Below are 22,691 nucleotides of genomic sequence, written 5' to 3'. Positions count from 1 at the left end.
TTTCAATGTGGCAGCTTGTTTCCACAGACACCCAGCAACCCATTCATAGGGAAGAAACCTTTCAGTCTTGTTTCTAAATCCTATTAATAGGGACAGTTACTTGTATTCTAATACTCCATATACATCACTTGTGTTCACAAACACTTCATTCATAGATACAAACACGTCACTCATTCTGATTAGATACACTCGTCATTACACCAACATTCAATTCAGAGATAAGTAAGCAATCATTCAGCTATACTCGAGTAGATATATTAATTTCCATTTTAGCCACATTTTATTCCAGATTCATAGTATGTGTTATATAGATGTTTACTTTCAGTAGACAGCTTTTTTTCCCTTCTTTTTGGCTGCACTTTTTGTGGGACTTTAGTTCCCTGACCAGGGATTGAAGCCAGGCTTCTTGCAGTGAAAGCACGGGGTCCTAACACATGAACCACTAGGGAATTCCTGACACCTTTTTTGTTTTCTACCAACATGCCATTTAGACATATTTTCTATTGCTCACTTTTGTATATAAATCCTTCCTTTTAGTAGATACACTCATTTAGATTCACAAACTCTTCATTCATGGAGATATAAAAGATATATTCAATTATGTATATAGAAATTTCTTATGTTGAAATATTTTCTTCTATATTCTATTTTCCTATTATAGATACATAGCATATAGCTGAGTTGGGTGTGTATAGTTGTTCCCACTCTACAGTAGTTTATTCTCAAAGATACCAATCATTCATGTATTCAGATATTTCCTGAGTTAATTGTTTTATACAAACTGTCCATTCATAGATATTAATATATTTCATATCATTGCATGTTGAATATAGCTCTTTTAGATACATTTTTGTTATAGTCACGTAAGTATAACATTCAATTCTGAGTTATATCTTTTTATGTGTTTTAGCAACCGTTCACTCATAGACATGTTATATACAGATTCAATTTTATCACTTCTTCAGTAAAGACTGGCTTCCCTGATAACTCAGTTGGTAAAGAATCCGCCTGCAATGCTGGAGACCTGGGTTGGGAAGATTCCCTGGAGAAGGGAAAGGTTACCCACTCCAGTATTATGGCCTGGAGAATTCCATGGACTGTATAGTCCATGGGGTCACAAAGAGTCAGACATGACTGAGCAACTTTCACTTTCAACAAAGACATTGTTTTTTTGTTATACAAAGACCCAGTTTCTGGAGACACACATCAATCTTTTGAATAACTTTTTATGGAATGATATATTAATTTGTGTTCTATCCATAGTCCATAGCATAGATGTCAAGTTCAGTGTTCTTAACATAAAAACACCAAAAAACAACCCAAAGGGGCACAAGGAAACTTGGAGGTGATGTTTATTACCATGACTGTGGTGATCATTCACAGGTATATGCATATGTTCAAACCCACCTAATTATATACATTAAATATGTGCACTTTTTGTGTAAACATACACTTCAATAAAGCTGTTAAAAATTTCTACCTTTTATTTTTTAATGTAAGAAAATATAAAATTACATATACGCTTACACTGTGTTTATATTGAACTGCTCTGCTCCACATGGACAGATAAATGTTTGACAGTCACTGCCTGCTGAAAGCAGGATGCAGAGAACCTGGGGTTAGACAGACTTTTCCCTGAATATCCTTTTATTTGTCAATGTATGATTTTTAAAGAACAAATATACTGAAAGTCACCTTCAATAGTTATACTAGAGCAACTGAGAAAGTCTGCCTTCTGAGTTGCCAGGTCTTGGTTGAGAGTTCTGACAACCATGAAAAACTCCAGAGTAATAACTATTAATAGCCTCACCAGAGCAACATCTTGTTTTAATCTGATAGCAGTCTTGACCCAAAAGACCTGCATCAGGTTAAACGATGTCCAGCTTCACTTTGATGTTCATAGCTGCCAGTTCAGCTACAAAATACCGAAAGACATAAGGCACGGAGATGGTGTCAATGGTGTCACTGCGGTTACAGAGGGCACAGCTGTACTTCCTGTTGCGCAGGGCGGACCACGATGGGGGTGGCTTCTCCAACAGAGGGGAGAGCAGACTGCCACACTTCACACACACGTGGGCCACTGACCGATCCGAGCAGTTGAACAGGCGGTCGTGGAGGAGAAAAGATGTACCGTGAGCTAAAAGGGCATCCCGCTCCATCTCCCCAAAACGGATTCCACCCTGGACGTTTCTCCCCCCTATAGGCTGGTTAGTGACTTTGTCTCGGGCTCCTGTGGTCCTCACTTGGAATTTGTCAGAGACCATGTGGCGTAAACGCTGGTAGTACACCACGCCTATGAAGATGTCTGCTTCTAGCTCCAGCCCACTAATGCCACTGTACAACCTCTCGGTGCCATAGTAGTTGTAGCCAGCGGCCTTCAGCATCTCGCCGAAGTATTCCAGGGCTGAGTTCTCCTCTGAGAAGATGAAGGGGGTGGCGTCATGGCAGAGCCCGTGCAGAGCTGCAGACTTGCCGGCCATGCTCTCGATCAGCATGCCTATGGTCATGCGGGATGGAAAACCATGGGGGTTGAACAGAATGTCAGGGACCATCCCGCTCTCGGTGAATGGCATGTCCTCCACTGGCCACAGCCTGCTCAAGATGCCCTTCTGCCCGTGACGACTGGCGAACTTATCTCCAATTGTTGGGTTCCGGGGGACTCGCATCGTGATGCACACACACTTGAACTTGCCATTTCCGGTATCATTACTGCACACTTTGATGTTATCCACAATACAATTTTCTTTACTCCTAGGAAAAAGTAAACAGGACAGAATGTCAAATATTTGTTAAAATGACCTTAGAATGTGGCTGTATTTGGACACTGGAGCTTTAAAAAGGTAATAGAAGTTAATAACGAGACCATTAGGCCGGTCCCTCCTGAATGCAATCTAATAACTGGCGTCACCATAAGAAGAGGAAATTTGGATACAAGGAGAGACAAGAGAGGCACACGTGCACAGGAAAAAATACCATGTGCGACAAGGAGAAGGCGGCCACCTGCAAGCCAAGAGGCCTCGGGAAACCAAACCTGCCTTCACCTTGATCTGGGACTCTGACCCTCCAAACTGTGAAAAAATAAATTTCTGTTGTTTAAAAAATAAATGCCTAGAGATACTTTTATTGATATATTAATATTTAGTGCTTCATAATGGATATTTGCAAAAATTATTCTTATCTCTATTCTTCACTACAAATAGAGCTGGTATCCCTAAAAATACTTATGGACAGGGGTATTGATTACAGAACTGTGATTGGAAGAACAGTAGCAAGAAAGGCAGCTAAGACCTAAAAAATCCAGTATTAGTAACAGGGATAATGAATTCCACTTTTTAGCTAAGACACATTATTAACATGTCTGAGAGAGATGATCAAGTCTGAATAATAACAGTTGTAAAATAAATCCCAGATAACTCATCAGATTTAACAGACTGACAAGAAAAGTAGGAAAACAAAGGCAGTACAACAGACCACAGAACTTCATCTCATATAAGAAATGTCTATTCAGTTAATAACTAAGCTACCCCTAGTATTACTCCAAAAATTCTCCTGTTGAAAAATAACATTCACTGACTTCCAGAGATTTCACTGAGAAATAGCCCACAAGAAATAGCTCTGGGTATGCAAACTTACTTATAGTACATCACAAAGCCTTCCCCGGTGTTGAGGTTTAGGTAGCTGTAATATGGATCTCCATACTTCAGTTGTGCTCCAATAAATGGCAATCCATCATCGTCCAACTTCTGCAGAACCCGTGGGTCTCCAGGTTTGACTCCAAAGACCAGACTATCATCTCCTTGTTTAATTCTTTCAGACAGATCTATGAATTCAGACTTGTAGACACTTCCATGGGCAAAGCCTCGTTCCCAAGAGGCCTTATTCACAATCTGTGAAGTCAGAGGATCATTAATTTAACAGACTGAGGCCAAATAAGGGTTTTCAAAATAAAGCTGGTTAGCATTATAACTGGTTTAGGATAACTGGCATTTGATTTTAAAACTCCACATCTCCCAAATCACCTATGCTAACCATTAAAATCCAGACACATATAGATGGCTGAGAACCCAATCATGCATAAATATAAAAAGTAGATATTTCTAAGATTACTTTACATTCATTTGACATCTACTTGTACTGTGCACTCAAATATGCAGGCTATATGCATATGAAATATCTAGTGATATCCCTCAAAGCTTGCCACTTTTTTGTGGGGTGGAAGGCCTTGCTGAGCAGCATATGGGATCTTAGGTCCCCAACCAGGGATGGAACCTGTGCCCCCAACACTGGGAGGACAGAGTCTTAACCAATGAACCACCAGGGAAGTCTTCTTGTCACTTTTAACTTGGACCAGGAATTAATTAATAGAACATTCATGCATCAAATATTAGGTACTCGGGCACATAAGAAATACTCCTTCAGTGATCTGATGGTAAACAGCAAAGTTAAAAATGAGAAAGGGTGGAAGTACATCTCTTAGCAGCACTTACCATGGCATCTTCCATATCGTAGCCAGTGTAAGAGATAACAGCAACAATGGCATTTGTCCCAATTGGATAGTTATCCATGTCATAATAATCATACATGTACGGTCTTACTAAAGGGCTCTGTGGAGTCTGAAGACGATACAGTTTATTATCTGATCGATCTCGAAAAGTGAGAAGTGGAAAGCCCATGGTCTGCTTACCTACAAAGGGAAAAAAAAATTAACATTTTGTTTTTTTCCCTCTTGATGTCAAAGACAACATATAAAATTGCAAACCAAATATTCATCATAAGGGGATGAATAAATGAGTAAGTCATGCTGGTTACGTTTACTACAGACTAATACCTGGTGTGAAAATGAAGTAGACAAATTTGTATGAACATGACCCAACCATGAAAACAATGCTGAGTGAGAAAAAGTAGGGAATGACATTTACTAGGATATATTCGTGTAGATTTGCCACACAATCCGAACAGTTCTAGACCTAGTTTATGGAAACGTGTAATGTAAAAAAAAGCATAAAAAGAGGATTTAAAGGATACATACAAAACTACGGGATATTACTATTACTGGTGGGAGAGGAGTGATAGTAACTATTATCTAATTAGACTACTTTCTTACACAGACATCCACCTACCCACACACACATACAGAACAAAATGTCAGTATTTGTTAACTCTGGGTAGTCAGGTACGGGATAGATAAGTTTCTTTTTTGTACTTCCCTACAGTACAGAGAATCAATTCAAAACAAAATGATTTTAAAAACTAAAATAGATAAATATATACATAGGGGAACTTTTAAAAAACAGAAAAGGAGATTTGCAGCTTCCAGTAAGAGAAGGCCACTCCTACAATATCACTCTCAACATGTATAAGTAAAAGATCCAGAAGAAAAACAAAAGCCAATTACATACATACACATACTAGCTGAAAGCACTGGAATGTAACCACAGGAAGTTACAAACTAGAGAGGGATTAACACTTGGACAAAAGGAACTGCGCTGGATGAATTTCCAGTTTTCTCAGTTTTGAATGTTTTGTTTTTTATGTTTTGTCTGATGGCCCAGTCAGAACAGCAGTCCAAATCTTTGGTGGACTCTAGAACTATGCAGGGTGGGACAGACATAAGCAGTCCAGCTAAGGTTAAAGAGCACATTTCAACCACTGGAAGCTTGCTTCCAGAAATCTGAAAACCAGCCCTCGCCAGAGGAACAGAATAGAATCCACTTTTTTTTTTTTCTTTTGACTACATGGCTTGCAGGGTCTTAGCTCTTCAACTAGGGATTGAACCTGGGCCCCAGAAGTGAAGGCACTGGGTCCTAACCATTGGACCACCATGGAATCCCAGTCTTTACCACATATTTTCCATCTATAATACAATCCAGTATTACCAGACATACAGAGAAACAGGAAAACGTGACCTAGACTCAAGAAAGATGCAATCAGTGGAGACTGATCCCGAGACGATCCAAATGTTGGAACTGGGAGGTAATGACTTTAAAATACCTGTTACAACTGTGCTCAAAATGTAATGGAAAATACGTCCACAATGAATGGAGATCAGAATCTCAGATAAAACAGGAACTATAAAAATGAAACAAATGGAAGCTGTAGGCTAAAAAATTAAGTATCTGAAATAAAAATTCAGTAATGACAGAAAAGTCAGTGAATATGACAAATCAATAAAATGACCCAATCTGAAGGAGAAAGAAAGAAAAAAAAAAAGATGGAAAAAAGAACAGAAATTCAAAGGCTTATGGGACAATATTAACAACTTATTGACTGGAGATGTATTAGTATGTCTTTTGTTACCCAAATGTTATTTACCAGAGACATTTCAATATTAACTTACATAACAAATCATAGGCCACAAGCCTTAGTTTCTGCAAAAGTCCTCTGGTAATAATGTGTTAAAAGGCTTAACATATATGATGCATAACAGACATCTCAGGACATGAGACAGAACAGTCTCATTATTTCTAGAAATAATGACAGAATATCTTATAGATTTGACTTAATTTTTTAAAACAGGTTTAGGAATATCAGCGAAATAACAGGTTTAGGGATATCCAAGCAAGATAAATACAAACAGCAACATATTTAGGCATATCACAGTCAATCAGCTTACATACCAAAAATAATGGGAAAATCTTAAGGACAGAAGAAAAATAAATAACACTATAATCAAGCAAACAATAATACACATAACCACTGACTTCTAATTAGAAATGACAAAGATCAAAAACAGAGCATAACAACATCTTTTAAGTGCTGGGGGAGGGGGGAACCCGAAAGTCCTGTCAAATCAGAATTATATACCCAGTTTCTGCAAGTGAAGATGAAATAAAGACATCCTCAGATAAATGAAAACTAAGAGAATTTGCAGCCAGCAACCTGCAGCTAGCTATAAAAAAATGTTAAAGAGAAGTTGTTCAGGCTGAAAATTCCAGACTAAAATGACACTCCATGAAAACTTGAATCACCAGGCACGAATGAAAGAAAGCACTAGAGATGATAATGACGGGTGACCACATGGCTTGTACTCTTAACAAATCTAATCATAGGACCTTAGGCAAAACCAAACTGATGGACATTCTACAAAATAAATTTTTCTTTTTCTTAAAAATAAGGTAAGACAGACATTTAAGGCTAAAGATCTAACTTAAAGAACTAAAGAGACAAGAGAACTGAATACAACATATGGTCTTGGACTAGGTGCTACCCAGGGAAAAATTTCCACAAACTTTATTATGCTAGAAAATAATGTATTATTGTTAAATTTCCCGATTTTAGTAATTGCCCTTGATTATGTAAGTAGACCGCCCTGTTGTTAGGAAATACATAGCAGGATGTTCAGGGGGTAAAGGAGCAGCTCACTTTCCAATAGGAAACAGTACAAATGAGGCAAAATCTAGGTAAAGGGTCTATGGAAGTTCTTTGTACTATTCTTATAACTTTTAGCTTTTCTCTTGAGTTTGAAGTTATCTCAGAGTTAAAAATTGCAGTCCGTTTTCTTTTGTGACCACCACCACTCTATGCTCTGTCTTACCCATCTGGCACTGGTACATATTTCTCGGACTCTGGTTGTGATCTGAGAAAGGGATGAAGTTGGCGATCACACTCAGCAGGCTGTGAGGGAAGAGCTCCTGGTGCGTGGTGACCCCAGCCAGAACCTCATCCTCGAAGATGGCAACATTCATGAAGATCTGGAAAGAGGAAGGACCAGGAAGTTCAAGGCACAAGGTAACTGTGACTGCTAACACATATTAGCTCTTACTATTGATCAGAATTTAAGAAAACCTTCCCACCCACCCAGTATCATGAACACTGCAGGGATGCACAGTAAGAAATAGCACGCCTTAAACATTTCATTCTAAATCTACCCTGGTCCAGCTATGAAGAGGGATAGGAAGGAGGAAAAAATTTTTATCAGTAGCACAAAGCCTAGAGTTTTGCAACTACAGAGATGTAAGCAAAGATTGTGAGTGATTTTAGCAGAATGTTCCAGTCTCACCACCCAAGGAAGAGCCGGGTGCAAAGAAACTTGGGGAGCTGAGTGGGATGGGAAAGGCAGCTAAGGTGACCACCAACCCTCTCAGGTTTGATAAGCATGAAAACTGCTTCATGCTGATCACAGAGGAGGCAGAAAATAAGTTGTGACTTTCTTTCAAATGCCTGACTGTCATGATAACTGTAACACTTTAACAGTTAACTGAGTCTCTGAAAGCTGTATATTATATAATCACAGGGGTCTATGTACCTGTTCCATAGTTCCAATCAGTTCTTCTTTGCCTAGTTCCAAGTTCTGCACAGGCCGCACCAGTCGACAAGGAGTGGTAAAAAGGTACAATCCTGGGTACAGACTTGGTTTTCCTGTCATGGGGATCAGGGCCACCTCCATCCAGGGAGGAATTCTTTTTTCTCTCAACACCTGTTTTCAATAAAAAGAGAGTTCAGTGAAGAATAAGTGACGTCTATCCCTCTGCCACCTAGGAGGTGGGTACAGAGGAGGAGATCTAGCATGAAAAGCAACACCTTGAAAGTTTCGCAGGTAACACATCTAGTACCCTGCCAGCCTCAGCCCCCCACAGATGGCTATTCACCCCACACTGAGAGCTGGCAAAAGCCCTACTTTCTTGGGGACTCAATCTCACTATGAGGCAAACTAGTAACAACTGAGACTGAGCAAAAGGTAAACCAAGAATGTGTGGGTAAACACAGTATATGCAATTCTGTTGGCTGATGTCTAAAATATAAGATTACTGGTGTTATTTTAAAATGTATTCAATGAAAAATCCCTTCCACTTGGCAATTAAAAAAACAAAAACCAAAAAATCTATGAACACTTGGGTGACAGGAGAAATACTAAAATTACAGAAATGTGAAAAAAAAAATGAAATCTATATGGTAGAACTTATGGCAATAAGTATAACATATTTAAGTATATATAATACTTGAATATATAATATATAAGTAGAACTCATAGATTTACAGTTAAATATATTATTAGTAAAATGAAAGAATAAAAATAAATGAATTAATTCTCAGCCCAAAAGGTAAAAAAACAAAGTATAAGAAATCAAAGATAAAATCTGAAATTAAAGAAGCAGAGAACAGAAAAAGGTTCAAACTAATAAAACATTTTTAGTTCTTTTGATGTAATTGAGAAAGAGATGGGTATTCTTTTTCCTTGTGGGGAAACCAAGGGTATGAGTATACTGAGTAAAAAAAGGCAAAGGGGGGAAGAGCATGGAAACAAAATTTTAAAACCATGAGGCTGCTTTGCATATCTCTGAAACCAAGATGAAATGGATAAAATGCTGGTGACCAGAACAGACCTCAGCAGAGGTAAAAAGCTTCAAGACCAACTTCTGTATTAGACATAAAGGTATCAAGGAGCTGCCCCAAAGACAGCACTAGAGCCGGACGGCCTCACAGGTGAATTCTAGAAGACCTAAGACCAGAGGACTCACTGCTGCACAAACTGCTCCAGAGCACTGAACACCAAGGAAAACTTTCTAATGCTTTTTATCAAGCAGAAATTTGTGACTGTCGATTTTTGAAAAAATCTTAAATACAATTGAGAAAGTATCCATATTTATTAGGTATTAAAATAATAACCAAGTGGGATTTATTCCAGGAATGGAAGATTTGTTATTCATCTTTATTAATAAAGAATGATCTTTGTCAGGGAATGAATATAATACTTTTAATATGTCTAAGGAGAAAATCTCACAACTTTTTCCTCCATAGGTGAAGTATACAAGCAAAAGAATTGTGTGTGGGGACTAAAGAACACAATCTTAAAGTGATCACAGTTAACATCAGCAGCCAGGAGACCAGCCTACATTAAGTGCCTCCTGAAATGATATCTTGAGTCTCATCATAAGAAAGCTACATACATCAAGAGACAGTGTACACAATTTGGCCTATACTCTTTAAAAACAAAAAAGTGAGACATTAAAGGCTGAGGAACTGTCCCAGATTAAGGGAGATTGAAGAAACATGCCAACCACACGTAACATGGGATTCTGGACTGGGTCCCAGACAAAAAAATCTGAATATCAGCTATAGACTTTACCCACCTGAGATTTTTTAAGTGCACTATGGTTAATAAAGAGAAAATCCTTGCTCTTAGAAAATATACACTGAAATCTTCATGGAAAAGGGGACATGTCTGTACACTGTCTTCAAATGGTTTGGAAGTAAAATGTACACAGTATTTATAAAGCATACAAATGAGAAAGCACGTGGGGGAAAACATAACAACTAGTGTATCTCGGTAATGGGCATATGAGAGCTCTCTATGCTGCTCAAACATTCTTTCAGTGTAAAACTATCAAAGTAAAGCAATGAAAAAGCTGAAAAACAAACAAAAAAACCCAACTAAACAGGACAGAGCATAAACTACAAATTCATCCTACTGCCAAACTCATGGCCATTATCTAAGCAACAAAGACTCTTTCCCAGAGGGAATTCTAAAGTTTAGTTATTCAAAGAATGTTATTCTATTTGACTTTTTAAAAAAGTATTTCAAGAAACAGAAGGCAACCAGTTATGACTGCTATCTTGATTAGCTTCAGTATTACTTGAAATATAAGGCCATATTTTGAGATCCCCTATCTGCCACTAGTATTTACAAAGGGAAAAAAAGTTAAAAATGTGTTAGAATAGTAGAATAGGGCCTCAATGAAACAAACCAAAAAAAAAAAAAAGCATGTAGCTCAAATACCTGTCACTGACCCTAACCAATGAGGTCAGTGTAAGGCAAGATGCTGCCACCAGAAGGACCATATGGGCAATTCCAGAATTAGCTTCTGACCTCCAACCCCTTGACACTCAATAATACCCTAGGGCTACCTCAACAATTAGAAAAGACATGAAAACCTAAGATGGAGGGACAAAACAATTCACAGAGACTCAAGATCACCTTAAAATGTCGGAGAGAATCAGCAATGCCAGGGGCAATCTCCTTATCGGCCCAGCCAATCATGACACCGTCCAGCAGGACAGGGTAGCACTCACTGTACGGCCGATGTGGAGTTCCGTCAACTGGAGTGACCCCTGGTGAAGTGAACAAATGGAATGATCTCATTAGGATGCTTTCCAACATTTAAATTTCCCTCCAGATTCAACAACGGCTTTACCTTTCCAGACATCTAGTCACCTTGTCTCTAGACCAGAATGTTTTTATATGGCTTGAGGAAACATTTAAGTCTTTCAGCAAGGATGCCCAGGTCTAGGGTCTCTGGCTTTGAGCAGAGCAGCAGGCGGACAGGGGTATAAAGGAGGCTTTTTTTGGTATACCTTTTATATTTTTGTTTCTGAGCCAGGTAAACATATTCCCCCCCGACCCTCGCCCCCGAAATCTAATTACATTTGCTCATTATTCACACATCACAAATTTGCCAACTTGCTAAAATGTATCTGTAACCCCAGCATCAATACTAGTGGCTCCTCTCACGTCATTTGAGGACATCTAGTGAAAATTTTGAGTCACCAGAAACATGTTTCCGGCTGAGGTCACACAAGGGGATGCAGTTTCAGCTCATACTGCAAATAAGGGTCTTTTCTGCACTGTTCAGTGCTGTATTTTTCGCATCTTTGTGCTTTTGCTGTTTAAAATGGCCTTCAAGCACAGTGCCAAAGTGCTGGCCCCTAAGCACAGGGCTCTGATGAGCTTATAGTTACAGTGTAGTTAGCTGAAAGCTCAGTATTAATGAATCAACAATATATATTAAATAAGGCATCTTTAAATAGAAACATGCATAAAGCAAGGCCATGGACCCAGCAGCTGATGAAAATGCTGTCATGAGAGGTCTGCAGGAACCTAACCTTTTCTTCCCTAGGACCAATGACTCAGTGTCTGCTAATTCAGTGCCAGTGGTGACTTAGAGAAGTACTGCAAATAACAAGAATCTACTCTAGCTAAGTAAAGAACACTCATCCATGAGTTGTCAACACACTCTGTAAAGGTGCTTTACAAAATGGCACAGGTTATCCACAGTGTGACACCATCACCCTTATATGAATTCTCTGCTCAAACCCCAGAGAAGCACAACTGAATAGCTTTGCACCTGTAAAACCGACACAAGCAAACAAGACAGACTGCTGACTGCCGCGAACCACCTACCCAGGTTGCAGAGTAGAGCCGGAATAGATGCTGTGTACACAGACTGTGTGACGACCTCACAGATGGCAGTTAAGTGGTTCATCAGTCCACAGGGCTCCCCGTCAGGGGTGTGCACGGGACAAAGGAAGCCCCAGGACTCCGGCAGCAGCCTGCGCACAGTGGTGGTCCTCATTTTAGCAAAATCAGCCCCTCTGTGCACACAGCGGAAATGGGAGAGATAGCGTATGAAGTTCAGCTTGTCAGCCACGACGCAAAGTCCAGAATCTTGCAGGAAGCCAAGACCTTAATAAAACAGACATCATTGAAAAATAGAATAAACTGAAAAAAAAGAAAAAGCCTCTTTTTATTGGAGGCTCTGAAAAGATTATAAAACCTCAGAACACATTTGAGATCATGCATGCTCAGTTGCTAAATTCTGTCTAATTCTTTGGGACCCTGTGGACAGTAGCCTGCCAAGCTCCTCTGTCCATGGGATTTCCCAGGTAAGAATACTGGAGTGGGTTGCCATTTCTTTCTCAGGGGATCTTCCCGACTCAGGCATCAGCAGGAAGGTTCTTTATCACTGAGCCACCTGGGAAGCCCACACTAGAGATCACAGAGTGGGTTATCACAAAGTTTATTCAGCTGTGGTGAGGGGAGGAGTTTACAAAGGAAAAAAATACAGTAAAAATCCCCAGATTTCACAAACTGTATTAGCCTTAACTGTTTCCCCATCTCTTCCACATGATCTCTACGGAGAAACATAAATGAGTTACAAAACAGCAAATAAACGGCATTCATCCGAGAGAGAGTTGTGTAACACACAAGCACTTGTTAGCCCTTAGGGAATTTGCATCAGTATCCTTTCCTTAAAAAAAAAAAAAAAAAAAAAGATTTCTGGGCCTTCAATAACCACTTTGTAAAGTTTTCCAGTTGTTCTGATATGACTGGTTTAGGGATGGGTATGTCTAAAAACCCTCCCAGACTACCACCTAGTTAACCTTTCCTCAGAAATCTAAGCAGTCTGGTTTTCTAGAAGGAGGCATGGGAAATGCATTTGTTCATTAAAATCGGATTTAAGCTATACAGACAACCTGTCTAAAGCCCTTCAGCCCAATATACACCTGTCAAAATTCACAACCTGAAATCGGTCTTTAATGAGTGAGCAGCTCACTTTTAAAAAGAACCTCTCCTGGGACTTCCCTGGCAGTCCAGGGGTTAAGACTCCGAGCTTCCACTGCAGAGGGCACAGGTTTGACCCCTGGTCAGGGAACTAAGAACCGATGTATCATGTGGTGTGGCCAAAAAACCAAACCAAAACAAAACAAAAAAACATCTCTCATAGCAATATGCAAACTGACATTAAGCAAATAATCTGAAAATTGCAACAAAATGAAGCCCATTTATTTAATTTCACCTGTTTTAGAACGTAGATTTCCAGTAGCAAGAAGGTATTCAAATGGTTTTGTAAGGTCTATTCCCAGACTAAAAATCTTCATCAAATTTTCACTGTTTAAGGACACATTGGTCTTCTGAGACTTCTTGTCTATAGCTATTTTAATAGACACTAACCAAGCTTCCAATTTTTCCTGAAATAAGAAAAACAGTTTAATTTTTAGGTGTTTTAATTAACCACAAATTTCATATTTACTCAGTCTATGGAATTTTCCAGGCAAGAATACTGGAGTGGGTTGCCACTTCTTTCTCCAGGGGATCTTCCTGACCCAGACACTGAACCTCTGTCTCGTGCACCTCCTGCATTGGCAGGCGCATTCTTTACCACTGCATCACCTGGGAAGCCCTAATTATTGATAATGAATTTGGAGATTTTTACTTCAGTCCTCTCCATCTTTCCTGTCATTATGTTATCTCTTAAATTCTTTTTAGGGATAATATTAAAAATATAAAATGCTATCCAATCAACTTTCTTATAAAATTATTGTAACATTCTCTCCCTAGACACACACACACAGAGTTCTCATTATTTACAATAATCACGTCCTACAACATCTCTGTGAACACTGCACAGAACCCCTGCTCCCAGAGGAAATGCAGGGTCAGATGTCAGTGAGTTTTCATTTACTGACAACATCTTTGTCAACTGATCAACACATGACCTTGTTTTCTGTGTTTGTGAACACTTAGTTTACACTGTTGATTCAGCATCATAACTCAACGCCTGCACAAAATGTGTCTAACACAAGTGTTTCCTCTATAAGGCAGGCACAATGCAGCCTTCTTGAGCGTAGGACCACGGAAAGGGACTTCAGCACTGAGCATTGGGGCCATTTTAAACAGCAAAATCACCAAGAAAAAGCAGAAAAATGTGAAAAACATGGCACTGAGGAGACACTCGTTTACTGCTCATCAGAACTGAACTGGGCCTTGTGCCTCAGAAGACTAACTTTTCAGCACTCTGTACATGTCTGCAAATGACCAAGAGTGTGCCGCAAGTACTGATATTGTTGAGTTAAAAATAAATGTTAGTGAGTAGTTGAATTTAATAGTACAGAATCTGTAAATAATGGAGACTGACTATAAGTGAGTATATTGGCCATTTACACTTCATCATTAATGTTATGACCAAGATACGACAGTTTTTATTTAGTGTCTATAAAGATACTAAAGAAAGTCCTGAACCTGCCGTAAGCTAAGGCCTCTGATTAAGTCCCTTACTGCTAAACAAACAAAAAATAGAAGGAAAAAAAAAAAACGCAAACCTACAAAAAAAAAATGCTCAAACTAGAAATTATAAGCATGCAAGAAACAATACTGCTGAATATGGCCACACCATCCCACAAGAGGTAACGATGCTCCAGGGTGAAACAGCCTGCACCTACCTTCAGAAACATGAGGAAGAGCTGACCAGGAGTTAGAACCTCTTGGTTCATTAAACTGTCAGGATTCTCCTCCATGCACTCTCCTTTGGCTAAAGCAAAGAGCTTCCGGGTCATGAGACAAAGCATATAGAACTTCTCAGTGTTGGATTTCAGGTGGATACAGATACACTGGCTGCCGAAAGAGAAAGCTTAAAACAATCCAGCTACTGATACTATCCCATGTCCTACTAACCAAGGTCCCCAATCCACCTTTACCCTAGACGTCTTCAGTCATTTTCCAAAAACTGCTTTTTACTTTTGCTGACAACATTAGCAAAAGAACAGAACAGACTCACAAAATCTAGGACTGTAGGGACAGGCCATAAGTGGCTATTTAAATTTAAATCAATTAAAAAAAAAAACTCATTTTCTCCGTTGAAATGGCCCTGAATGTGGCTTGTGGCTACAGATTGCTCAGTGGAGGACTACAGCAGGGCTCCTTTAACAATTACACAGTGGATACAGAAGACAGAGTCCCAGCCTTGGGGAAATAAAGGGACATGATGCCTGCAGCTTTCAGATAATGCAGAAAGAAAAACGATGTATATGCAGAGAAAGGAAGAAAGATGTTAATAAACTGGTGAGTTGGAAGTCTGAAGTTATTTCAACATAAAACCTTAAAAGTACAATATAAAACAGGAAGCTAGCAGGAAGAGAAAGGTGAGGATGGCTGCAGGAACAAAGTTAGCCCCTATCTCGCTACACCAGAATCCCACCCCCAGGGCTATTCTGAATTCCAGACGACTCACCAGCCCCATGTATATCCTTACTGGTAACCACAGACACTGCCCAACCCTAAGAAACAGTTTCACATACTTGAACAGAAACTCTGCAGCTTGTTCATTCGGGTACCAGTCAGGAAGGCTGAGTTTCACTCTGAAGCGCTCCCCCAGATAGTTAAGGACCTGTTTTTGTGTGGAACATCCCTCTTCCATTACGATCCTTAACATCTGAGAAACCGAGTTCCTAAAGAAAGAGTCATCCTCCTTTCCTTTGATGAGCTCCTGAAAAATCTGATAATCGGAAAAGCTGACGAGTGCCTAGAAAAGAAAGAAAGAAAAAAAGATTCTTTAATTAATTTATTTTAATTGGAGGTTAATTAATTTACAATATTGTGGGTTTTTTTTGCCATACATTGACATGAATCAGTCGCGGGTGTACATGTGTCCCCCCATCCCAACCCTCTGGGTTGTCCCAGTGCACTGGCTCTGAGTGCCTTGTTTCACACATCAAACTTGGACTGGTCATCTATTTCATACATGGTAATATACATATTTCAATGCTATTCTCTCAAATCATCCTACCCTCGTCGTCTCCCAGAGAATCCAAAAGTCTGTTTTTTATATCTGTGTCTCTTTTGTTGTCTTGCATATAGGGTCATCATTACCATCTTTTAAAATTCCATATATATGCAAAAAACAGTTGTTTTTTTCAAAATTGTTAACCATCATTTAGTAATGGTTCTCTCCTACTTCTTTTTAAAACCCAAGAAAAATCAGCCCTCTACTACTGCTGAATCTAAGCGAGCTCTTCAAAATAAGGGTCACACTCGTATGGGAGACACCAAGATGTCCCAATGACCCTTCCCTCTTGGTACCCACAACCTTGGTCTCCTCTGCCTTGAACAGGGCTGGCCTGTGTGACCAAGGGAGTATGGCAGAGAAGCTGAAGTGTGACTCTCAAGGCTGGGTTGTGACGGGCACTGCAGCTGCAGCCTCATTCTCCTGGTGAACTCTCTGGGGAAGACAGGTGCCTCAAGAAGCCTGTGGAAAGGCCTGTGAAGAGGAACTGAGACCTCCTGCCAAGAGCCTGCACTGACTTGGCAGCCAAGCTCAACTGACCTCAGAAGGGGATTCGCCAGCCCTGGGCAACCCTTCTACACAACAGCAGCCCCCACTGACATCTCATGGCAACCTCCTGAGACCCTGGCCAGAACTGCCCACATCAGGAGCTACTTCCATATTTCTGACCACAGAAATAGAGAGAGAAATATTTAGTCATGTTTTAACCACTGCATTTTGAGGTAACTTGTTATGGAGCAGTGGATATTAGCATAGCAGGAACGCTGATAAGGACGACCTATCCATTTTGCACTTCCAACGATTCGCTTCCTAACAAAAGAAGTATATTCAGTAAGTCACACCTTAAGTGCAAATCCCAAAGGAAGGAAAAACAGTTCTTTCCGGTAAATAAAGTTCAACATAACCGTGCCATTTTCCAAGTAGTGAAGGTTCATATTGACAGCGGAATGTTCCTCTCTCACACAGTGCATTGAAACTCCTATTGTAACAAACAGAGCAAATAATCAGAAACTCAGCAACACTACCATTAAGCATAGTATCCATGGGTATAATTAGAGACAGATTTTTAGCTCAATTGTAAGAATAAACTGTTTAACTATAGGATTCCAGACTGCAAAATGCTATCTTGAGAAGCCAGGCCCTGTCATGGAGAGTGATCAAACAGAGGTCAGGTTGCTACAGTCAGAGACCAAGGCGAATGCCGTGCCCCCTGAACTGGAAGAATTCAGAGGCCCAGACCCACCTCTGGCCAAGTCAGCCAGCCTTCAGTATCATAAGCAATAACATAAAAACCCATGTTCAGGGGCTTCCCTGATGGTGGTGAAGAATCCACCTGCCAATGCAGGAGACATGGGTTTGATCTCTGAGAGCTGGAAAGATCCCACATGCCATAGAGTAACTAAGCCCATGAGCCACAGCTATTGAGCCCACATGCAGTAACTATTGAAGCCACACACCCTAAGAGCCCATGCAAAGTCACTGAAACAAGAACCCCATGCACTGCAACTAGAGAGTATCCCCCACTCGCTGCAACTAGAGAAAAGCCTGTGCAGCAACAAAGACCCAGAACAATAATAAATAAATAAAATTATTTCTTAAAAAAAAAAAAAAAAATGTTCATTCAGTTCGGAAAAAAAAATCGAACACAGTAGAAACTAGGTGTTCCACTATGAATTTATAGCACAGAATTGCTTAACAGAAAAACAAACCAAAAATTATATATATGAGAGAAAAATATCAGACTCTACGTGCATACATCTACTTTTAATAAAACAGCTTTAATATTTCTGAAAGAACATTCCAAACATCCCTGCAACTTACCATACTGAGTGTAGCCAGGCCCTCTGCTTTTCCACTTTGGTCTTACCATTGCAATGGGGAAATTTCTGCGAGGCATAATCAACATTCGGATGACTTTTTCAATGCCATTGATGATAAAATAGCCTCCCATTTCCTGCCAAAGAGATGAATTAAATATTTTTAAACAAGACACATAAGTACCTGCAAACATGATACTAAGGGCCAGTATCACCCTCATTCCTAACCAGATGTGCACAAGAAGTGCCCTTAGGCAAGAGGACCTGCGGTCCCGGGGAAACTGCCGACTTAATTAAATCTTCTCAAGCACATTAAAAAGGCTGTAGAGACTTGGGAGAAACGTATGGAAGGAAATCATGGTACTTCCTTTGACCAGACAAGTTGGACATAACCTGCCACATTCTTATCCCTAAAATCACTGCACTTTTCAATGACATTAAAAACCAAAAACAATTTACTCCAAAGTCTAAAGTTGAAAACAGTAATGGTTTTGCTTCCACACAAGTATGGTTTCTCGTGAACCCAGCATGGGCTTCCCTGGTGGCTCAGTGGTAAAGAAACCACCTGCCAAAGCAGGAGACACAAGACGACGTGGGTTTGATCCCTGGGTTGGGAATATCCCATAGAGGAGGAAATGGCAACCGGCTCCAGTATTTTTGCCTGGAAAATCCCATGGACAGAGGAGCCTGGTGGGCTACAGTTCATGCAGTTCCAAGAGTCAGACACGACTGAGTCTGGCGCGTGTGCACACAAACACAGCAGGTATATCATGTGGGTGCTCTATGTCAGCACAAGTGGGAGAGCTACATGCCATTTTCAAAAGAGAAAAGTGAGCCTCAGGGAGATTAAACTTTGCAAAGATGCACAAGGGGAAAGTGGAACAGCTGGCTGTCAAACCCAGATCTGCCACCAAAGGCCTCTTCCCACCACATAGTCTCCCTGTTGTAGGCAGAGTCTGCACATCTTGATTACTTCAACCCAAGCCACCTAACAGAGCTGAAGGAAATGCTGAAGGAAGGGTATATGAGGCATTTAATACATCCACAGAGTTCGAGTGTAGGTAAAGCAGACATATTAGACACGTTTTGTGGGTTAAAATGTTGAGAGAGCTGTAAAAATTCAAATACATCTCTAAATATGTATCATTCAGAAAATTAGGGGAAAACCTACCAATTATCCCCCACAAATAGTAATATTCTCTAACTGGAGAGTTCTTTTTTTTTTTAAATCACAAATAATGCTTTTAAGTATTTAGCTTCTTATAGTACTCACATAACAGAAACTGACAAATCTATCTTGTTGTTTTTAAACGTTAAGACACGTCCAACTCTGTGACCCCATGGATTGTAGCCAGCCAGGCTCCCCTGGCCATGGGATTTCCCAGGCAAGAATACTGGAGTGGGTTGCCATTTGCTCCTCCTCTTTTTCCTTTTTCTGCTGATGCCACACAGCATGTGGGACTTAACTCTACCACCAGGGATTGAATCTGCACCCCTTGCAGTGGAAGCATGAAGTCTTAACCACTGGACCACCAGGGAAGCCCCTAGAGTGTTCTTTTTCATACACTGTCTCATCTGAGACTCGTTATGAAGCCTACACAGAGCACAGACAAGACATCAAGGCCCCTGTTATCTATCTAGAAATTAAAGCAGAGAAAGAAAACTGAACTCCCTGACAAGCTTTCTGTTCTCGCACTCCCAGTTCTGGCCCTTTCTACTGTCACTGGGTCTTTCAGGGCACGGCTCCCCTGCAGGTACCTCTGCTTCCTCATGGTGCTCGATGAGGGCTTTTGGAGGAAGGTTGTATAAGTTGCAAAGCTTGGATTTCACCATGATGGGAACGTAGCCCAGAAACTGCTTAATGACTCCTTTTGAGATTCCATTCACTGACCAGCTGATATCGGCCTAAGTGAAAATGAGAGAGAAAAGTTAAAAAAAAAAAAAAAAGAAAAAAGGGGGGACTATCTAGATCTATAGGAATAAATGAGTATTCTAGGGGAGGGAGACAGAGGGATGGACTGGGACTTTGGGGTTGGTAGATGCAAACTATTACATTTAGAATGGATAAACAATAAGGTCCTACTCCATAGCACAGGGAGCTATATTCGATATCCTGTGATAAAGCACAATAGAATACTGAAAAAAAAATGTATATAAAAAAAGAATAGATGAGTATTTTAAAAGATTAAGGCAGAGGACCATAAACTAAATGATTCTATGCTTTAGGTTTAAAAGATGGGATCGCTCGGATGACAGCACTGAGAAAGCCAAACTCTGGTATAAACTGTATTAGGCACTGGGCTTATTCAAAAAAATGTACAGTGTGTGAGTTGCATGCTGTCACTCATACTCACTGTCAGCTTTCCCCGGTAGGTGCTCCTCCGGCCTCGGCACTCTGCTGGATAAACGTTGAGCTCTTTGCAGATGCTCCCTTTGGGAACGGCTGGAGGGCTGATGACGGCATCCACAATGGTGAGACAGATCCGCTCATCTTTGAAAGCAAATTCAAAGGGAGGGACGGCCTGAAATACAGTTGAGACAGTCAACCGCTTGCACTTTCAAGGCACTCTCTCTCGAAGACTCTTTCAAATCTCAAGCGTTCTCCAAGCACTGATGGCTATCATGCCAATGCAACACATCTAAAAAGAGCCAACACGACATCCGGTCTACTCATATCCTAAGTACCTAAAACAGCATTAAGAAGATTTTTTTGGTCTACTGACTGTTGGATTCTATAATAGGTTCTAGGGATACAGCTGTTTACGGGACAAAGCTGTCCTCTGAACCAAGTACCTGACTTCAGTAGTGTGTATATGTTAATCCCAAACTCCTAACTTATCTCTGCTCCACATTTTTACTTTGTACCCTCTGTGCGCGTATGTTGTTGTTCAGTTGCTAAGCAGTGTCCAACTCTTTTCGACCCCATGGATTGCAGTCCCGTCAAGCTCTTCCTCAAGAATACTGGAGTGGGTTGCCATTCCCTCCTCCAGGGGATCTTCCTGCCCCAGGGATTGAACCTGGGTCTCCTGCATTGCAGGCAGATTCTTTACCGTATAGCTAACCAGAGAACCCATTTTAGCGCAAACGTTCCTTGATCATCTCAACGCTGGACTCTTTTTCTTTGTTTTAATAAATCCTAGGGTCAATTAACTTATATGCAGATTTACAATTTTTCTCATAGACATGATACAATGAGTCCAGGCATGATAGAAATTATTTCCCATCAGACAAAAATATCTCATCTTTTGCAAATGGGTGAAGCAGGAGGATTAATCTTCGAAGAAGCCTCGATGGCTCCCCCATTATTTGCAGAAGAGAGTTCAAGCATCAGAGACTGGCTCAGCTTTCAACATTCTCTCCACCCCTCCTGCAGAACAAGCCCTATCCAACAAAAGCATAGGGTGGAGACCCCTGAGCTCTGCTCTTGCACTTCCCCTGCAGGGAACGCACTCTTCTCCTGGATTCATGAGGTCCTGCCCTGGGTTAGCTGCACCTCCCTCCTCTGTGCCCCCGAAGTATCCTACATAGCCCCTTGGCAAGAGCATTGTTCCAGAGTACTGGCACTGACTGCTTTCACAGCTCCACCTGCTGCAGCTGCTAAGTCGCTTCAGTCGTGTCCGACTCTGTGCGATCCCATAGACGGCAGCCCACCAGGCTCCTCCGTCCCTGGGATTCTCCAGGCAAGAATACTGGAGTGGGTTGCCATTTCCTTCTCCATCACAGCTCCACTACCTCCACCCAAAACAAGATCGCAAGCAAGAACTGTCTCTTACACAGGTCTGCCTCTCCCTCACTGTCAGAGTCAAGTGCCCGGAGACACCAGTATGCTTACTAAATGAGACCCTACCCCATTATTTTCACCTGAAGCCTGCTACCATTCACCCTCTAGACCAATCACTTTAGTTTGGAGTAAAGGTTACCTAATAATGTTACCAATCTTTTAAGGAGGGCCAAAGGTTTCCCACTGAATCTCGCTTTAATGCTTCACTGGCACCTTCTTCGACAGAGTCCGGCGCTGGGCCTGTGCCCCACTCCCCCGTCTCCTGGATCTCCCGCTCCCTCTTCCAGGCCCCCAGCCTCACTCACCTCTCCCTCTTCCTTCTCCAGCGCCTCACACAACCCGCACCCCATCCGCCGCCAGGCCCCTTTGCTCCACCCGCCTGTAGCAGGGGCTAGCGGCGCCAGAGAACCCAGAATTGAGGTGCGCCTGGGAGGACGCCAAGCTCACCTGCACCGCGTGGCTGAGCCCTTCGCGCACAGCGTAGTTGAAAGACTCGACATGCGCCCGCGTCAGCTCCTGCAACGCTGGCTTTTGCTGTTCCCGCGGGATCCCGTAAGAGGGGTCGGTCAAGTGCTTTAGGCTGGGCCCACTGGGCAGGTCTCGCCACCGGCCACCGGGATCCATGAGTTTGCCTGCACACCGGGCGCCAGCGACTGCACACGCGCCGGAAACACCGCCCGGTGCCCAGTACCCACTACCTGCTGGGAAGTGTAGTTCCTCTTGGTCTGCCTGCCCTGGGTCCTCCGATTTTACAGGGTCGACTAGAAATTAATACTGTGGAGCAAATGGGCCGGTTCAAAATCCTGCAGAGTCGGA

At 41.2% G+C, this 22,691-nt stretch overlaps 1 protein-coding gene across 1 annotated transcript; it reads right to left on the bottom strand.

Moving 5' to 3' along the window:
• Positions 1-1,335: 1,335 nt before the first annotated feature.
• On the bottom strand, positions 1,336-22,670 carry POLR1B (RNA polymerase I subunit B). Its single transcript, XM_055540271.1, has 15 exons — positions 22,323-22,670; positions 20,449-20,616; positions 19,853-19,999; positions 18,099-18,231; positions 17,120-17,256; positions 15,793-16,016; positions 14,938-15,109; positions 13,515-13,686; positions 12,119-12,400; positions 10,916-11,049; positions 8,246-8,416; positions 7,535-7,691; positions 4,488-4,684; positions 3,634-3,887; positions 1,336-2,751 (listed from the first exon to the last, which is right to left on the bottom strand). The coding sequence occupies exons 1-15, from the start codon at positions 22,497-22,499 to the stop codon at positions 1,869-1,871; spliced, it is 3,408 nt and encodes a 1,135-aa protein (XP_055396246.1). The 5' UTR covers positions 22,500-22,670; the 3' UTR covers positions 1,336-1,868.
• Between the last annotated feature and the right edge of the window lie 21 nt (positions 22,671-22,691).

The sequence above is a fragment of the Bubalus kerabau genome, chromosome 11 (assembly GCF_029407905.1).
Source record: "Bubalus kerabau isolate K-KA32 ecotype Philippines breed swamp buffalo chromosome 11, PCC_UOA_SB_1v2, whole genome shotgun sequence".
Classification (NCBI taxonomy): Eukaryota; Metazoa; Chordata; class Mammalia; order Artiodactyla; family Bovidae; genus Bubalus; species Bubalus kerabau.
The sequence above is the reverse complement of the archived record's forward strand: the minus strand, read 5'-3'. Positions and strand labels throughout refer to the sequence as shown.

Bases quoted from the DNA above. Each gene is read 5' to 3' on its own strand.
- POLR1B (XM_055540271.1), bottom strand. From the start codon at position 22,499: ATGGATCCCGGTGGCCGGTGGCGAGACCTGCCCAGTGGGCCCAGCCTA. The intron at 16,017-17,119 runs GTGTGACTTACT...TTTCTTTTCTAG, and splicing joins CTTTGGGATTTGCACTTAAG to GCACTCGTCAGCTTTTCCGA. The intron at 2,752-3,633 runs GTAAGTTTGCAT...ACTTTTTCCTAG, and splicing joins GGCTTTGTGATGTACTATAA to GAGTAAAGAAAATTGTATTG.